The sequence below is a fragment of the Aricia agestis genome, chromosome 9, assembly GCF_905147365.1.
Source record: "Aricia agestis chromosome 9, ilAriAges1.1, whole genome shotgun sequence".
Classification (NCBI taxonomy): Eukaryota; Metazoa; Arthropoda; class Insecta; order Lepidoptera; family Lycaenidae; genus Aricia; species Aricia agestis.
The window spans coordinates 15,397,351-15,414,444 of record NC_056414.1 but is presented as its reverse complement, the minus strand read 5'-3'; the positions used below and the strand labels follow the sequence as shown (position 1 = coordinate 15,414,444).

The 17,094-nt window shown below is 40.8% G+C and overlaps 2 protein-coding genes across 2 annotated transcripts; one reads left to right on the top strand and one right to left on the bottom strand.

Annotated features, from left to right (window-relative positions):
* Positions 1-538: 538 nt before the first annotated feature.
* On the bottom strand, positions 539-10,051 carry LOC121730414. Its single transcript, XM_042119440.1, has 16 exons — positions 9,865-10,051; positions 9,416-9,643; positions 9,154-9,315; positions 8,727-8,951; positions 8,180-8,380; positions 7,635-7,794; positions 6,958-7,107; positions 6,400-6,527; positions 5,538-5,639; positions 4,791-4,918; positions 3,667-3,796; positions 2,082-2,205; positions 1,702-1,819; positions 1,351-1,513; positions 1,003-1,170; positions 539-672 (listed from the first exon to the last, which is right to left on the bottom strand). Exons 1-16 carry the CDS (start codon positions 10,015-10,017, stop codon positions 541-543), a joined length of 2,472 nt encoding a protein of 823 aa, XP_041975374.1. The 5' UTR covers positions 10,018-10,051; the 3' UTR covers positions 539-540.
* Positions 10,052-10,594: 543 nt separating this feature from the next.
* On the top strand, positions 10,595-16,383 carry LOC121730626 (17-beta-hydroxysteroid dehydrogenase 13-like). Its single transcript, XM_042119751.1, has 6 exons — positions 10,595-10,855; positions 11,210-11,347; positions 11,992-12,183; positions 12,517-12,646; positions 13,105-13,281; positions 16,162-16,383. The coding sequence occupies exons 1-6, from the start codon at positions 10,616-10,618 to the stop codon at positions 16,305-16,307; spliced, it is 1,023 nt and encodes a 340-aa protein (XP_041975685.1). The 5' UTR covers positions 10,595-10,615; the 3' UTR covers positions 16,308-16,383.
* Positions 16,384-17,094: the final 711 nt, after the last annotated feature.

Genomic DNA, 17,094 nt, shown 5'->3' with positions numbered 1-17,094 from the left:
TCATCCACGTAAAATATCGTTTTTATGTATCTCTTTACTTTGCTGATGAGAGAATATTAGGATCCATTTGAGCTGGTCCGTGATGGTCCGCGTTATTTTGGCGGTATTTTTCTTTCCTTTTTAAGTTAAGGAAAGAAAAATACAGCAAGGAAATTTTGTAAAAGAAACCCGAAATTTTGAAGTAAAGTATCAGAATTTATTAGATAAAACATTTTAGTATTTTGCAATAACTTGAAAGCATTTTAAAAGCATTGACGATGCACACTGTTAATTAAACTTGTGAATACCAAAAAGTTTGTCAATACATCCTGTGTTAAGGGTGGTAAAGTGCGTAATCGAATGCGTAATTCAACATTTATGCAGATTTGGTTAGGTCTTAGCATACACGCAAAAAACCACAAAATCTATTCTGACTATAAACCAACGTCGGACTTTTTTGATATGGTCAAATTATGACGCGGTTGATTCCGGACCGGACGTTGGAATAAAATAGCATGATTGCTTGTCAAATTTTAAATAGCATAATTTTACAGTTTTGTACTAATATCCTCGTATTCTCCGTGCATTGTCAGAGTGCGGGGGATGGAGGGAGCCGGGCTCGTCCGTCAGATCCACCACGTAGTTGGCGCGGAGTAGCCCGCCCGGATACAGATGGTCTTGCATTGACTCCGCCTAGAAACGAAAAAGTCAGACAGCTCATGGTCAAAATATAACTAAGAACACAATCGCTTTAGCCTATAAACAAAATCTAAATGCCGCAATAATACACACATATAAAAGCAAAATAAAAAGTTGCTGCTCAAGAAAGCTTATTCTCAACGTATAGAATTAACAGATTTTGGTCGAAACCAATTCATCACAGAATTTCGTACTTTTATCGATTAAAACGAAATTCACTTTAAAATTGCGTTTTGTCGCTGACGTAACCCGAGACCAACTATGCAGGCGGCAGGAGTCCAACACCATCTGTAGATATAAGAAACTATAAAAAAGTATACCCACCACATCCACATCTGGGACGGCGACTTCGCACCAGGCGCGCTCGGCGACGCGACACAGCGCGCACGGCAGCGCGATGCGGTCCGCTAATACTTTGTACAGCACCGCGCGCTCCAACGCGCCACCACATTTGACGTAACCGAGGTTGATTACGCACGAGTCCAACGCCATCTGTATGTACCAAAAAAAGATGTCTGAAATCATCTAGATTCTAGAATCTAGAGAAATCTGTTTAAAATTTAAATATAAATCCAACCCCGCACGCGCAACACCAGCGACGACGATACGATGTCGCATGCGTCATATTAGTCAGTGTGGCTAGTTGTACACTGTCATATTGCTGTCTGATACCATGAGCTCAGCCAGGTGCAGGTCGACGCTGGGCACGGAGCAGTCCATGTCCTGCGTCACGCCGCACGTCGCCGCCGCCACGAACACGCCCAGCACGCGCGCACGCAGCAGCAGCGACGACGATACGATGTCGCACGCGCCGAACTGCTTGCGCGCATTGTTGCTATAAAAAATGTAAGTTGCTAATCCAAATGGGTGTTTATATTACTACATATTTTACTAGAAATTCGTACATCGATGTAAGTATCACGACGATTTAACTTGTTAATGTGAACTAATCGCCATGTGATGAACTGCTGTCAAAAGCCTTGGAAACCAGACACAATTGTAATAAAATAAACAGGTACAAACGGCTCTCGATACATGGGGAACATGGCGCGCAGCCGGCCCACGTAGTTATTGAGGTTGTCGTCGCGCGGCACACTCACAGGAGCAGAGTCCTCGTCTTCATCTGTGCGTGTTTGTGTATCTAAAACGCGAAAAAACACTAAAATATATAAACAAATATATAACAGAAGTTTATTTTTGGATAGTCAGACATGAAAAATTTCAATCAAGTATTAATTAGGAGCTTCGATGTCAAAACAAACACGGTCACATCAATTTTTTTTTCGTTGGGGGCTTAGATACATTATTTTTTAGATAGGGGCTCGCGCGCGTGCAACGACCGCGCGCGCGAGACCCATCATTAAACCAAACATTTATCTAAGGTTGGGGGTTTAATAACTTACCCTGCGTGGTCACTGGATCTCCAAAACTCGCGACAAATACGGGATGAAGTCGCGACGAGTTGCTCATCAAACTCAACAGCGTTGGGAACGGCTTTGTCGGACGCTTGAGAACGTAGAAGCCGTCCTGGCGAGAGAGGTTAATATAGCTAACATTAAAAAATTAATTGTTCAATGTTACTTCAGCCTTAAGTTTTAACAATCGATATTGTGATGGCAAAGTTAGAAATTAAAAAATACTAGCTGTTTGACCGAGCTTTGCTCGGTATCCGATGAAAATGACATTTTCTAGAAATGATTCCTAGCTAGATCGATTTATCGCCCCCGAAATCCCCTATATACTAAATTTCATGAAAATAGTTGGAGCCGATTCCGAGATTCCAATTATATATATATATACAAGAATTGCTCGTTTAAAGATATAAGATTTATTATTAATATTGAATTTTGCATAGGTAAGGCATCACTTAGGACGATTTTAATTATTTCGGATGGTGTGGCGAAATTAACAAAAGCAACTTAATTTAAGGTCCAGCCGAAACATTATGCTAATGAGCAATCATGTATTCAGTATTGACACCTCATTCATGAAATCTGATGCATAGTTTGAAATAGCGGAACAAACAAACATGACTACATTTATACGTAGGTAATTGTATGCCAGAATCATAACCTCTGGCTTCTTCTGTCAAAATAACAAAAGGTGTGAGCTGACAATGCTTTCTATAGGAAGCCATGGACACAGTGCTGGGTAATCATTGTGACCCGTGTCTTTGTTGTGTATAGGTTCGCGCACACTTTGTCGGCGCGTGCCGGGGCGGGTCTGGGCGCAGCGCAACGCAAAATGCGCTATAGCACACTATTGCCAGGTCAGGCGCTAGCGCTGTTTCACGCCGAGTGAGTGAGTTTACTGGAGGCCCAATCCCCTACCCTATTCCCTTCCCTACCATCCCCTAATTCCTTCCCATCCCTACCCTGCCCTATTACCCTATTCCCTCTTAAAAGGCCGGCAACGCACCTGCAGCTCTTCTGATGCTGCGAGTGTCCATGGGCGACGGAAGTTACTTTCCATCACGTGACCCGTTTGCTCGTTTGCCACCTTATTTCATAAAAAAACCAATATCGTGCGAAGTCTGCCGAACTGAAACGACGTTTATTTTCGTTACGCAATTTCTTGATTCGGTCGCTGCGCTCAAAGCTCGCGATAAAAGCTATGCAATAGCTTAAAAATTTTGGATATTGTATACAGACTTTCTACATGACGTATCGGACAAGAACAAAACATTATATACTCGTACTATAAAGCAGCCTTTCCCAAAGTGGGCGATAACGCGCGATGGGCGATTGTGGGCGCTGAAGGTCTGAAGGGGGGCGGTGTGGGATCCAGAAAAAAAATGAGGGCGTTGTGTAGAGGCTTGGGGGTGATTTATTTCATCAGGATGCATTTTAAATTGAAACAATGGGGGCGCTAAAATATTATTTGTTCCTAAAGTGGGCGGTAGACAGAATAAGTTTGGGAACCTATGTTATAGTCTGTATGCACGTCAAGATCTATGGAAAAAAGGTGTATAGCTATTTTACTACATACCCTGGTATTTTCATGTATATCGAGTTTATTCATGTAGGCGAACTTGGCGGACAGGTGGCGGTCCAATATTGCGGCTAGCGCGCTTTCCCACGCAGGTATGGCGTACCGAGCCTTCTTGTTGCAGAACAAACTGCGACAGAAGTTATACCTACCTTAAAATACCTGGCACGTTGTAACCGTGCGCGGTCACAGAGTCACAGGACTCTATGGGACAAGACATTTATCGCAAACCGTAACAATGGTACATTTCTCCCGACTTAAAGGCATGATAATTATGTCCTTAGGTCTTAAAAGTCCATACAACATCAAAATCGGTTCAACCGTCGAGTCAGTGACTTATCTGAAAGATACTGGATCATTTCATTAATAGGATAACCTATTAATGAATATTATAACTATTAATATATTTCCGTTGTCTGGTACCTGTGACACAAGTCCTTTAGGTACTTAGCACGGGGCCAGACTGACGCGGTGTGAAGCGTTCATAGATATTATTATTATTATAATGAAATGATTCATTATTTTAAACGATTTTGAAAGTATAACAGTATATTGACATTTAAGTCAGAACATTAAAAATATAACCTGTATTAGTGTAGATCTTCATTATTATATGAAATATTAATACGTGAGAGAAAAACTTTGTAACCCTTTTTACGAAAAATGGGGAAACGTAGGGGCATGAAATTTCTCACAGTTATAGTTTATATGGTGAAGGAGTGCATCGACCTAATATTATTTTAAATTATGCTTTTATCATATATATTTTTAACAAATAAAACGTTACACACACTACGACACTACTACTAGGAAAATGACAGATTTTTGCATTTTTGAGTGACAAGCCTATACATACGAATTATACTCTTTTTTTATGGTTGAAGCTGTTGACAACAAGTTGACAAATTGAAAATGGATTATTGTTTTTTTTATTTAATTTTAGATACTATTAGACAATGACTAAACGGCCAGTCTGAGATCACCTGAGTCCCAGAGACAAGAATTGAAAAAAACTATGATGAAGTCAATATTTTTTACAAAATATAGGTAGTAGTCCTAATGTCGTTGCAAGTAAGGTCGAATTTCGACCATTGGGCGATCTCTAGTATGAAATAAACACTCACTAGTGTACAGTTCCCAGGGCCAAGTACACATCAGCGCTTGTAGTTGTGTGTGTGACGCCGGCGCAGACCACCGCGCACAGCGCCGCGCGCAAACCGACGTGTTCTATACGCAAGTTGTCATTCACCACCTTCAGTTAAATTCACGAGGTAACAGATAGATAAATAGACAATTTTATTATATAGTATGAATAGCATTGCCTTCAGTTGTTGCTGAAGTCCCTTTTCCTACAAAAAATTGGCAGTTATGAGGTTGAGTTCTTAACTCAACCTGACACCACAGCATCTTATGCAGAGTTGTCAGAACCTCTAGAGTCTAGAATAACTACGAAAAGTATAGTAAATTGCCGGTTAGTGGACTGAAGTATAGAAGAAGTACTAAACAACACGAGAAATCTGAATACGTGGGAAAGCCATGCTTCGGCATGAATGGGCCGGCTCGACCGGAGAAATACCACGTTCTCACAGAAAACCGGCGTGAAACAGCGCTAGCGCTGTGTTTCGCCGAGTGAGTGAGTTTACCGGTGGCCCAATCCCCTACTCCATTCCCTTCCCTACCCTCCCCTATTCCCTTCCCATCCCTACCCTCCCCTATTACCATATTCCCTCTTAAAAGGCCGGCAACGCACCTGCAGCTCTTCTGATGCTGCGAGTGTCCATGGGCGACGGAAGTTTCTGTCCATCAGGTGACCCGTTTGCTCCTTTGCCCTTTTCCCTTATTTCATAAAAAAAAGAATGTTTCTCGTTCACCTTCTCTCCATGACAGCGTGTGAACATCCGCCGGGCGACGTCGTCGCGCAGCAGGCCGCTCAGCACAGAACATGTTAACATCTTCAGACGGACGTCGGGGCGCTAAAACATAGTATGTCGTGCCTAGTAAAATTAATATTTATTTGCAAGCTACAAAAATCTGTTTGTCTGTTAGTAGAGGAGGGGAGGGTGCTATTTTTGTAGTCACTCGAGCGTTATGAAGACCTATTAGGTTTTGTACATTCGGTAAAGCAGATAAAAAATAATATGAGTGTTTTTTAATTTTAGCGGTGGGTTCAGAAACTGCAGCCATTTTAAAGTTTTGAATAAGAAAATATATTCAGAAAATTGCTTATTTAGGTAAATTATAAATATGTTTTAGACTTATAAATATATTTTAGCTTAATCTGACACGCTCGAGCTACTCCCGAAATCCCCTCTTTCATAGGTGACACTGACAGGCACACGATTTTTGTCATGCGTCTTTTACAACGTACCAAAGAACAACGGTAACATGGATTTGCGCAAAGGTTTTTTTTTATGAAATAAGGGGGCAAACGAGCAAACGGGTCACCTGATGGAAAGCAACTTCCGTCGCCCATGGACACTCGCAGCATCAGAAGAGCTGCATGTGCGTTGCCGGCATTTAAGAGGGAATAGGGTAATAGGGGAGGGTAGGGAAGGGAAGGGAGTAGGGGAGGGTAGGAAAGGGAATAGGGTAGGGGATTGGGCCTCCGGTAAACTCACTCACTCACACGCCGGTTTTATGTGAGAACGTGGTATTTATCCGGTCGAGCCGGCCCATTCTTGCCGTAGGTAGTGTTTATTTTTTTATGAATAACAGTAATTGTATACAACTTACTTCTAAAATACCTAGCAGTTCTTTGATAAAATCAGCGTTCAACATGGCGCGGCGTCCGCTCTCGTACTCCTGCATGTTGTCGAAACACTGCACCGCGAGACGCTGCGCTTCAACCGGGTTGTACTCGACTATAATATGCGATTATAAAGTAATGTGCTTTTATATCTTTCGACTCGATAAATACCCACTCACAAATCCAAACTAAGATTTTAAATTTAAAAGTGTGTCTGTATTACCTCTTCACGCTTGAGGGATTTAGAAAAAATAAAAAAAAATACCCACGAGTCCGCCGAGAAAGGACTTAGCATACTTTTATCCCTAAAAAATGTACAGTTCCCTAACGAATTTTGGTGCAAAACTGGCACCTATAAAGCCACATTTTATTAGGGGCTGTTTTACCACTTCCTGGTAAGTCCCGGATAGGTTATACACAACTTATCTGACAGATTGAGTATAGACTATAGAGTATCTGTCAGTGTCGGATAAGCTGTGGATAGCCTATCCGGGACTTAGCTGGAAGTGGTGAAACAGGCCCTTTATCTTTTTCTCCTAACTTACAGTTTCTGTTAATATTCTTTAATATAGTGAAAAGGGTGGGTTCGGTTGCACACTCGGTGGCCGCGGGCAGCACGCGGCACATCTCGCTCACAGCCAGGAGACAGTTTATGCGAATATTGAACCACTCCATAGCATCGTCGTAAATAATCCCTGGGAATAAAGCACAAACACTAAATAAAACTCCAATAAATCAGTATTAGCCCGGGTGCGCACTAGCGGCCAGGCCGCGGCGGCTAGGTTGCAGCGGCCATCGAAAGTATGGTGTGGCCGCTGATCGCGTTGCGGCCAGGTGCGCGTGGTCTATGGCGGTTTTATACTGAGGTAGCTCTCTCGATGGCCGCTGCGGCTTGGCCGCTAGTGCACGCCCGGGCTTAGTCTAGAAAACATAAAACAAAGGTTTAAAATATTCGCCTCTAGATGAAGATGCTAGGTTATTAATTCCGCTATTTGACTCTTCAAGCAAAAAGTGTCATACTTTTTGCTTGTTATAACAGATTCTTTTACTATATCTATGGTACTACCAAATCATCTCTTTGCAGCATTAATAGCACATATTTTATTTTTTAATTTGTAATGTGCCTGTCGAGTGTCAACCACACCAAAAGGTAGAGTTGCAGAGTTTGTACATCTATTCGCATTGTTACATTAATTCTCAGTTAGACCTTAGACATGTTTACCGAACAGCGTCTCAATGACGTTGGTGTCCATCATGGCATTAGCGGCGGGCAGCAGCTGTGCCATGTTGGCGACGCCAAGAGCGGCGTCCGCCAGCAACGCCGCGTCGTCGCCCCGCAGTTGCTCGCAGAACATCACGTCCGTACCCGTTTCATGTAGAGCCTGTAGTAGAGAGTAGAGTATGTAGGTTAGTTAGCAAAGAAATCGCAGAACGAATACGTGAAAATCGTTGTAGCTGCTTTTACTGGATTGTGTACCACAATAATGTTATAGACAGCATTTTATCTACACACATATTTTAAGTTATTATCGTCAGCAATCTGGCCACTGCTTGAGGGAAAGCTCTAAAGCAAACAGTCTCTAAGAATATGATGAAGTGATAATTTACTCTATCTCAACGACAAAGAACAACAAGGGCAGGTAACTTCTTATTACTCGAATTAACTGAAAGTTGAAACCATAATCCGACATGTAACAACACAAATTATATCGCCCAATTTTTAACATACTTACCAAAATTTTCACCTACACTAGTAGAACAACTCACATCTCTCCCCTTAGCCGTGTACGACAGTCTAGTAAGCACGGCCAGGCAGGGCGGCTTGGCGGCCGGCAGCGCCTCATCCAGGTACTTCAGCAGGCGCTGCAGACAGCCGCTCCGGTACACGTGAGCAGCGCTGCTCTCACCCGCCGCATAGTCACGCAGCACTTGGAGTACAGGGATGTGGATGTCGCGGAACTCGTACGACTAGGATGCAAATTATAAAGGAAGCATAAAATCTATTGATTTTGCGAACAACTAAGCAATTAAACAACTTAAATTGTAAAACATTGATAAAATATGTTTAAAAAACAAGCGTTTCATTTAATTTAATCTGTTTTACCAGGAACAAATGGGTCTAGGTTAGTGGGCAAAGCTAAGGTACAGCATTTTAGACTAACTGGCAACTGTAAGCACGCTGTAGCATTCAAGTATTCATGCTTATTCCTCTAAACACTCGCTAATGCAATATTTAAAGCAGATCTAGCTACAACTGAGCAAATAAAAGCAATACATTATGTTACTAACAAGAACAAATGTACTAAAATATCACCTCAATTAAATCGCATAGATCCTGAATGCCAGTTGAATCTCTAAAGCTCTCCTGAACGAGCTGATCCTTGTGTCTGCACACCAACTGGTCAATGGTGGTCAGTGCCAGCTGCTGTATCTGGATGTACTGGCTCCTCAGCAGCGCCAGTAATGGCGGCCAGCTAAAGTGCTGGCTGCCCGTCACTGCTGTTGCAGTACCCGGGTCTGAGATGAGATTGCTTAAGATCTGAAATTACAAGACATGACCCAAGTTTAAGGTGGTGAATGCGCTATTTATTGCCTATTTTTCCCCTATATAAAAAATGTTCCAAAAAAATATTTTTAAGAGAGATAGATAAAATGTTGGGAAAAAAAACGAGAAACATCTAGTTCTCATCTTCTACCTTTAAAACAGGTAACGCTTAAAATGTAGAGTTATATTGATACACCTGAGTGCAGTTATATTGTACGTCAGGATCAACACAAGTCCTCATCCTGTAGAAGATGGTATCTAAAATGTTAGCAGCAATCATCTGGTCGCAGCCCAAGGGCTCCCGCGTCAACTCCGCGAGAATCTTTGAGACGAATTCCAGAACAAATAAGTCCTCGTCCTGAAAAAATACGTAGTATTTGATTTTTAGGTCACATTGGTAGGCTAACGGTAACTTAGCAAGTTGGCAACTTTACAAAACGAACTTTCTGCATTCTTACCTGCACAAGCATACTGGCAATCTTGTTAAGATTCTTTGAATCTTTAAGCATCTCATACGGACTCTGAGGCAACTGGCAGATTTGCGCCAAAGCTTTCAAAGCATACCTTCGAACGTTCAGCTCGGCGTGATCAATATGAGGCAGAAGGTATTTCAGGACCTTCAAATCAAAGAGCGCTTGGCGATTCTGAACTTCATGTTCTGTAAACTTGGTGATTGCTCGAAGAGTCTGGAATTTTCATGAGCTAGTACCAACAGTTTGTTAAGCAGTTTTGTCTAAGCTTAGGTCTAAGCCAACGTCTAAGCTCACTAGTCTTGATCACTAAAGTTTACTTAAGTCCCCCTAAATAAGAGAAATATTAGACTGTTATTACTCAAGCTAGCCCATTGGATACTGCGGATCGTTACTAGGCCTGTATTTAAGTACCTAGAGCTGATAATATTTTTTACCCGGCATAATATTTCTGACTCTTGTGACTCCAGCAGCAGAATAGCGGTTTCGGCGGTTTCAGCTGTGATGTCGTACGCGGTGAAATCCAACTCTTTCTTCGATAGCTCCTTGTTTGACTCTCGTGACTTATTTGATCTGTTCGATTTGCTCATCGTTTTGTTGTTTGTTTTTTGTAGATTTTTTATAGTAAAATTGAACACGTTGTTACGTAACCGTACTCTTTAAAATTGACGAATAAATTGTCATAATTACGACGACAAGCACCGTAATACGGCCTTTACACTCGCGCTTCGTCCCTCGCCTCGTGGCTCGCCTCGTCCCTCGTGCGAGTCTTGTGTTGATCGATGGTTATTAAGTTGCCTGTTTACACTCGCGTGCTGAGTTCAGTCGTCTTTGAGCTAGCAACAATGGAGGACGTCGAAGTTGGTGGTTAGTGGAGGACGTCCCACCCCACGAGGTGAGGGACGAAGCGCGAGTGTAAAGGCCGTATAAATGGGCTATTTGACTCGTGCCCCAAAAACCGCTCCGGACGCGAACGCCGCGAGGGACTCTGTTCACACTCGCACCTCGCCCCTCGCCTCGTCCCTCGCCTCGCGACTCGTGCGCGAATCTAAATTGGCTATAAAAACCAAAAACCTACTCAAATTTTGCCCTAGACCAAGAAAAAAAACCTTTTTTCCTGACACTATAAAATTTTTCACTTTGACTTGAGATGTCAAAGACTGTTTGTGTATTTTCGATATTATTTTTATGCTTATGAACAAGAGAAACATATTTCGCCGATCTTTAGGTTTCGTTGCGAGGAAATTTAGAATCTTCCAGGAGGTATGGCTGATACCGCTGTGGGGAGATGGAAGAATAGCCAGCGTTCCGCTGTGGGCCTTGGACACGGCGGTGCTAGTGGTCAAGCTGTGGTCTGCGGGGCTGTCAGCGGTCTTCAAAGTGCTCATACCACCGGCGATGAGGAGCTTGCACGGAGAGACTGTCTTGGTAAATTAACTTTCTGTTATAAAGAGCAAAAACGTTAGACAATGACTGTTAAAACGCTTGCCAATTACCATTCCCCATTCCCAAATCCCAACATCCCGTTTTCGTTACGTTGCGGTGACGGTTGACATAATATTTAATGGTTTGCCCATAAAGTTAATATACCTACCTAGCGCTAGGTAGGTATATTAACTTTATGGGTTTGCCACATCGATGCGTTGCATCATCCGTCGCAGTTTTTTACGGAGCTTCTGGCAGGAAGTGAGGCGGGAGCGATAGCCGTGCTCTAGCTAGACTACTAGTCGTTCCCCTATTATGCCATTCTTAGTTACCAATACCTAAATATTGTTGATGCAGATAACAGGCGCCGGAGGTGGTATAGGTCGAGAGCTGGCGTTGCAGTTCGCAGAGCTGGGTGCAACTGTGATCTGCTGGGATAGCGACAGCAGACGAAATAACGCCGTCGTAGACGAGATAAGGAGTAAAGATGGTGATGTGAGTAAATTGGTCCAAAATAATGCCATTAGCCGCTGAGCATTATCTATATTATTATATAAAACTCAAAGGTGACTGACTGACTGATTGACATAGTGATCTATCAACGCACAGCCCAAACCACTGGACGGATCGGGCTGAAATTTGGCATGCAGGTAGATGATATGACGTAGGCATCCGCTAAGAAAGGATTTTAATAAATTTCAACCCTAAGGGGTTCAAATAGGGGATGAAAATTTGTATATAATAGTACTTCTTAACGCGAGCGAAGCCGCGGGCAAAAGCTCGTAAAATATAAAGTGCGATGTTCATTTCTTGTTCATCAAGTTATAACAAACAGCTATTCCATAGTAAAATAAGTATGCTTATTTTACTATTCCATAGTAAAATAAGTATACTTATTTTACTATGGAATAGCTGTTCCAAAATACTGCAGATAGTTTATATTGTATCCCATGTGTTGATATAACTATAAATAGTTTTAAACGTAGTAACACTATATTTTTCAAATGCTTACCTCTTCTGGATGATCAAACAGTGTCGCCATTCCCGGAAACCGACAAGATAAACTGTAGATAGACAGTCAACTGGTACTACCAAATATTTCATTCAATGGATGCATCTTCAGTCTGCAAAATTTCCAGTGTTACGGGTTCACCGTGGACGTCACAGCACGGCACCAAGTACTGGCAATGGCGACGAGGATGCGTTGTCAGCTGGTGGACGTGTCGATGGTGGTGAGCAACGCCGGAGCGCTCGCGTACGGACCGCTACTGCACCTCAAGCCGGAGACAGTCGCTAAGCTCATCGAAGTTAACTTTATGGCGCATTTTTGGGTATTTTTTTAGTCTCATTGAAACATTAAAGGTTTAGCATAGACACCATCGACCTTCTGTCAATGCTTTAACCTTGCCCTGAGCTGCGACAGTTAAGGTGCCGGTTGGCAACGGACGACATGAAGCGACAGCGACACTACTGGTTAGTATGCATTTCTATGAAATACCCTACGCAGCTAGCGACACATTCGTTGAAATACATAGAAATGACGTGTCGCGACGACACGGTCGTCTGCTGCATCTTAATGTAGTCCAACTTATACCTTTACTTATGACATTCCTGAGCCCCTTTCCGTCAAACTTTTTGCAAGCTATTCACAAAATATGTTAAAGGTAATACAAGCGTTCCTGCCGAGCATGATCGAGCGGCGGTGCGGGCACATCGTGGCTGTCAACTCCAGCGCCGGCCTCGGACCTAGACCTGACTGCGTCACCTACAGCGCCACTAAGCACGGGCTTAGAGGTAAATGTTAATTCAGCCAGCCTACACATGACGCCAAGTATGTAGGATAATATTAATTAAGTAACCGGATGCGAAACGTCGAAAGACGCTTGGTCAATAGGATCAAGAGCAAAAGGGTTATTTCCCGAACCGGTGATACTTGGCGCTCTTACAGACGAAAGGCAATCATCCAGGGCGCGTACTACAAAACGGTTTTGAGACTCAAACAATCGTACGAGAATGTTGCGTCGTACTGTAACAAACGTGAAATGACGTTGTTAGAGCAGGACGTGGCATTCTCGTCCGATTGTTTGAGTCTCAAATCGGTTTCGTAGTAGCCCTCCTGTTTCTGCATCACGACAATGTTAGCCTCACGGAGCAGTCAATTCGGTTAGCCTTCACAGCATTTTTGTTTCCCATCATGTACTAACTGTAACTTCTCCGTCTTTTATTTACCACTAATCACGACGGTTTTCAAGGTCTAATGGATTCGATAAGCGAAGAGCTACGTCTGAACACCTGGACGAAGGACATACACACCACTTCGGTGTATTTGTCGTCTGTCTCGACCGGCCTCTACCCGCCGCCGTCGCATCGCTTCACCTCGCTCTACTCGGAGATCACGCCCAAAGACGCCGCCAGGATCATCATAGAAGGTATACTTAGTTAATTCGAAACGTAAACAAAAAGTTTGACTATAATAATGTATCTTGATAGTTCTATAAAAACACACACACACACACATACAGCCGAACGGTCGGAAGTCGGTAAAATATGGACTCTTAGGCTGCGTTTCCACCAGAGATGTGTTGCGACTTGCGAGGGATGTGTTTTTAAGATCCAATAGCATCGCCGCGCTGAGCGATGTCATGGCAAGCTCACGTCAATGAAGCGATTCTATTGGTTCTCAAAAACACATCCCTCGCAACACATATCAGGTGGAAACGCAGCCTTATTGTGGAGATTAAGAGGCATAATATTTTAAGGGATATTATTAAATGCACATCAGAATAATTTTTCAGCACACTACCTTAACTCCGCTAATTAACTGAATGCATACCGGAAAAACTAATGCTGATCAAAAAAAAACAATTGATTTACTGAACATGTCCTTCAAAAAAAACTTAAACATCATACAAAACGAGACGACCTTTATAACCTAATACACACCAAAAATATGGTTCGTACATCTATTAAGTATATTATTTGTAAAACTAAAATTTAAATTGTTTATCAAAAATACTAACTTGCACTCTAAATTTGACAATCTTACAACGGAATTTCTAAAAACGATATCGAAAGGTGCACCACAATAAAATCAATTTCTATTATCAAAACAAGTCTAAAAATTGACAAATCGTGCGACTAAAATATTTTTAACCTAACTTTATTTTCTTTTTGTTTCTCTGTTTTACTGAAAAACATGTTGGGGCCTCCTCATCTAACGCCGCACTCACTCCTTTGCGCTCGCTCTTTACTCTTTAGCGACCACAGAATATATTATATCTTGATCTATTTCTGTGTTAGCGACAAATATTTTTGGTAATTATGATGAGATATGGTGAAAGATTTTATCATTCCAAAACTATATACTTAATTCAAAGTTTCTTGATAAAAATTAAGAAAAATTATCAAATTTCACTAGGTACTGTAATTGTATGAGTTAATAAATTTATTATATTTATAATCGTGGTTATTTTTTGTGAACCACCCAGAAGTAGGAGCCCCGCGTAGCGGGGCTCCGTCGACTCATAATTGAAGCCAGTTGTTTTTTTTTTCTTTAGTAGTTTGTCAACCCTTAAAGTGCAATTCCTAAGCCGGAGGCTTAATTATTTTGCAATATATCGGTAAGGAACCCTTTGTGCGCGAATCCGACTCGCTCTTTGCCGATTGTTTATTATTATTGTTTATAAACTGATTGCCATTCACTGTGCCAAAGTTTAGTCCATGTTAAATTAGCACTTGATGATTTTTATGTGTTCTTAATTATATGAACATAACAGATTAAATTGGGTTTTATTGAGAATAAATGTCAATGTTCCTAAAATTAATTTGGGTGATGGTTTTCCTTTAAAAAGTTGTAGTATGTTTGTTGAACAAAGGAATTGTTAGATATACTATTTTAATAATAGATACTCGTTCAGTAAAACAGTTTCGAAAATAACTTTAAATAGTATGCTGAATTCGCATTATTTAGGGTGCATAATTAGTGTGCATGTCAGTATTTTTGGTGAAACTTTCAAATATTTTGATCGAGAAAAGGGAATATACAGATATTGATTTAAATACATGACATATTTTACTACAGATTATACAACAGCTAGTGACCGGTAACGTAATTGTCGTGTGGTCCTATCACTCTTATGTGGCTACTGGCACGCCCTGAGTATTTAAAAGTGCACTGCTGGAAAAAAATATAAGTAACGATATTATTACAGCTCGACAAGGCTTTAAATGAACGTGGGTGACATTGACGGGTGCGCTGCTGGTAAAAGTGGTAAAGTAGGTATGGAGTGTAGATGGAGGAGAACTATCTCTGTATGTAAAAAATGTCCGCTGAAATGCGTTAAATTAGGGTGGCGCTAACTGTAGCGCCACCCTTGATTTAAAATTTACCCTGTTGCTGGTGAGCAACAGGGTAAATTTAGCAGCGTTTATTTCAGCTATTTAAGTTAAGTATATTTTTCAAAATATATTGGTATTAACCCAGTAATTCTGTGACTCGGCTATTCGGCTAACTTCCATTTATATTTTGTCAACAACGGCTACATTCATTCCATACCCTTTGCTGCAGCTAGCGCCAATCTTGGAGGATTTTTCAACTGTTATTTACTGCGTACAGCTGGACACTTTTTCAAATATCCCCCTTATAAGACCTCCTCCTCCAAGAGTTCTCCTCCAACCTCCCTCCATATGGTAAAGGAGAACTGTCAAATACATGTCAAAAATGACGTTTTTCTATGATAGAAGCGTTTAGTTCCTTTTCTCGCCACGTTCATTAAAGCCTTGTCGAGCTTAAACAGTCCACAGAAATGGATCTAGTTAGAACCGCCATGTCAGCTCACGGGCTTTATAATTTTCTAACTAAAGCGAAAATGTATTATGAATCATGCGGTACACACGCAGTTACGTAGATTTAATGGTAAAAACTACAACCACCCACGATTAACATTAAATAATTGATTTTAAAATAAAGGACACATGATTTAATAATAAAGTTACTTACCGATGAAAAGAAACGTATCCACTATTTACACCAACGTTTCTAGTCGAATTTCTACAGCCCAACACGGCACAATTAGACATTTTTAGAATTCCGATTGACGCCCGATTCCGATAACGGTGGAGCGCAGACTAAATAACAGACTTTCGAAATTTTGACATTGTACAACGTTTGGGAACGCAATGGAACGCGAAGTACATGATACACATGGCAGTTCTAACTATATCCATTTCTGTGGTTTAGTCACACATTTACTAATGCCAAGTTTTGGGTACTTTTCTGTGTATTATATTATCATGATTCTCATTTGCAGGTGTTCGAAAGAATCACAAATGCATCTGCGTGCCAAAGCTTCTGAAAATTCTCAACGACCTAAACAACCTTTTGCCTCATAGAATAAGGATCATATTTACAGATTTCTTCAACTTCAGACATCGAGCCTGGTTCTGTTATTGTTAAAGCTATTTTATGTGCATTTTAGAACAGAGATGTTTTTAACAGAGAGATTTTTAGATTAAATGATGTTTAAGATTAATTTCATGTTTAAATCAATTAAGTACAAACTTAAGGCGAGGATAAACCCCAATTAGTTATTCCGTGACTCCCGGTTTACCTAGTTCCAATATAATAACGAAGTGTTAAAAAATATGAGATATAAAGCACAATATTTAAAATACCTTAAACCATAAACATTTTAATAAAACGTAATACTTTGGCTGTAATTAATTTACAAACTCACCTCTGAAAAAACTCTATTTCGTCGAAATATAAGTATTAACTAGGATAATTATACATTTTATTTGAATAAATTGTTAGTAAATCTATATTAAAACTTCTTTAACCGAACAATTTTGTTTCTTAATATTTATTTCCAAAGATATTTAAAAAAAACACGAAAAATAGCGAAGATCCGCCAGAGTTGTTACAGTTTTATGCTAAGCTAAAATGAATCTTATTGCGATGCGTATACGCTTGGTCTTTGGTCACAACCAAGGTTATCGTTTTTGATTGAGATTAATCCCTGCCTTAAAGTACAAAGCTACAAAAAGAAAAACTTTTTGTAGCTTTATACTTTAAGTTTGTATATATTTGTATATTTTAGATTGTATTTTTTAGTGATTACATTTATTGTACATTGCAAACACCTTCAAATATGAGTCTGGAAAATTAATACAAATGTAAAAAATTAAATTAATACAAGCAATTGTGCTTTCTTCTTCAAGGGGGAACGAGAGGTTCCATAGTA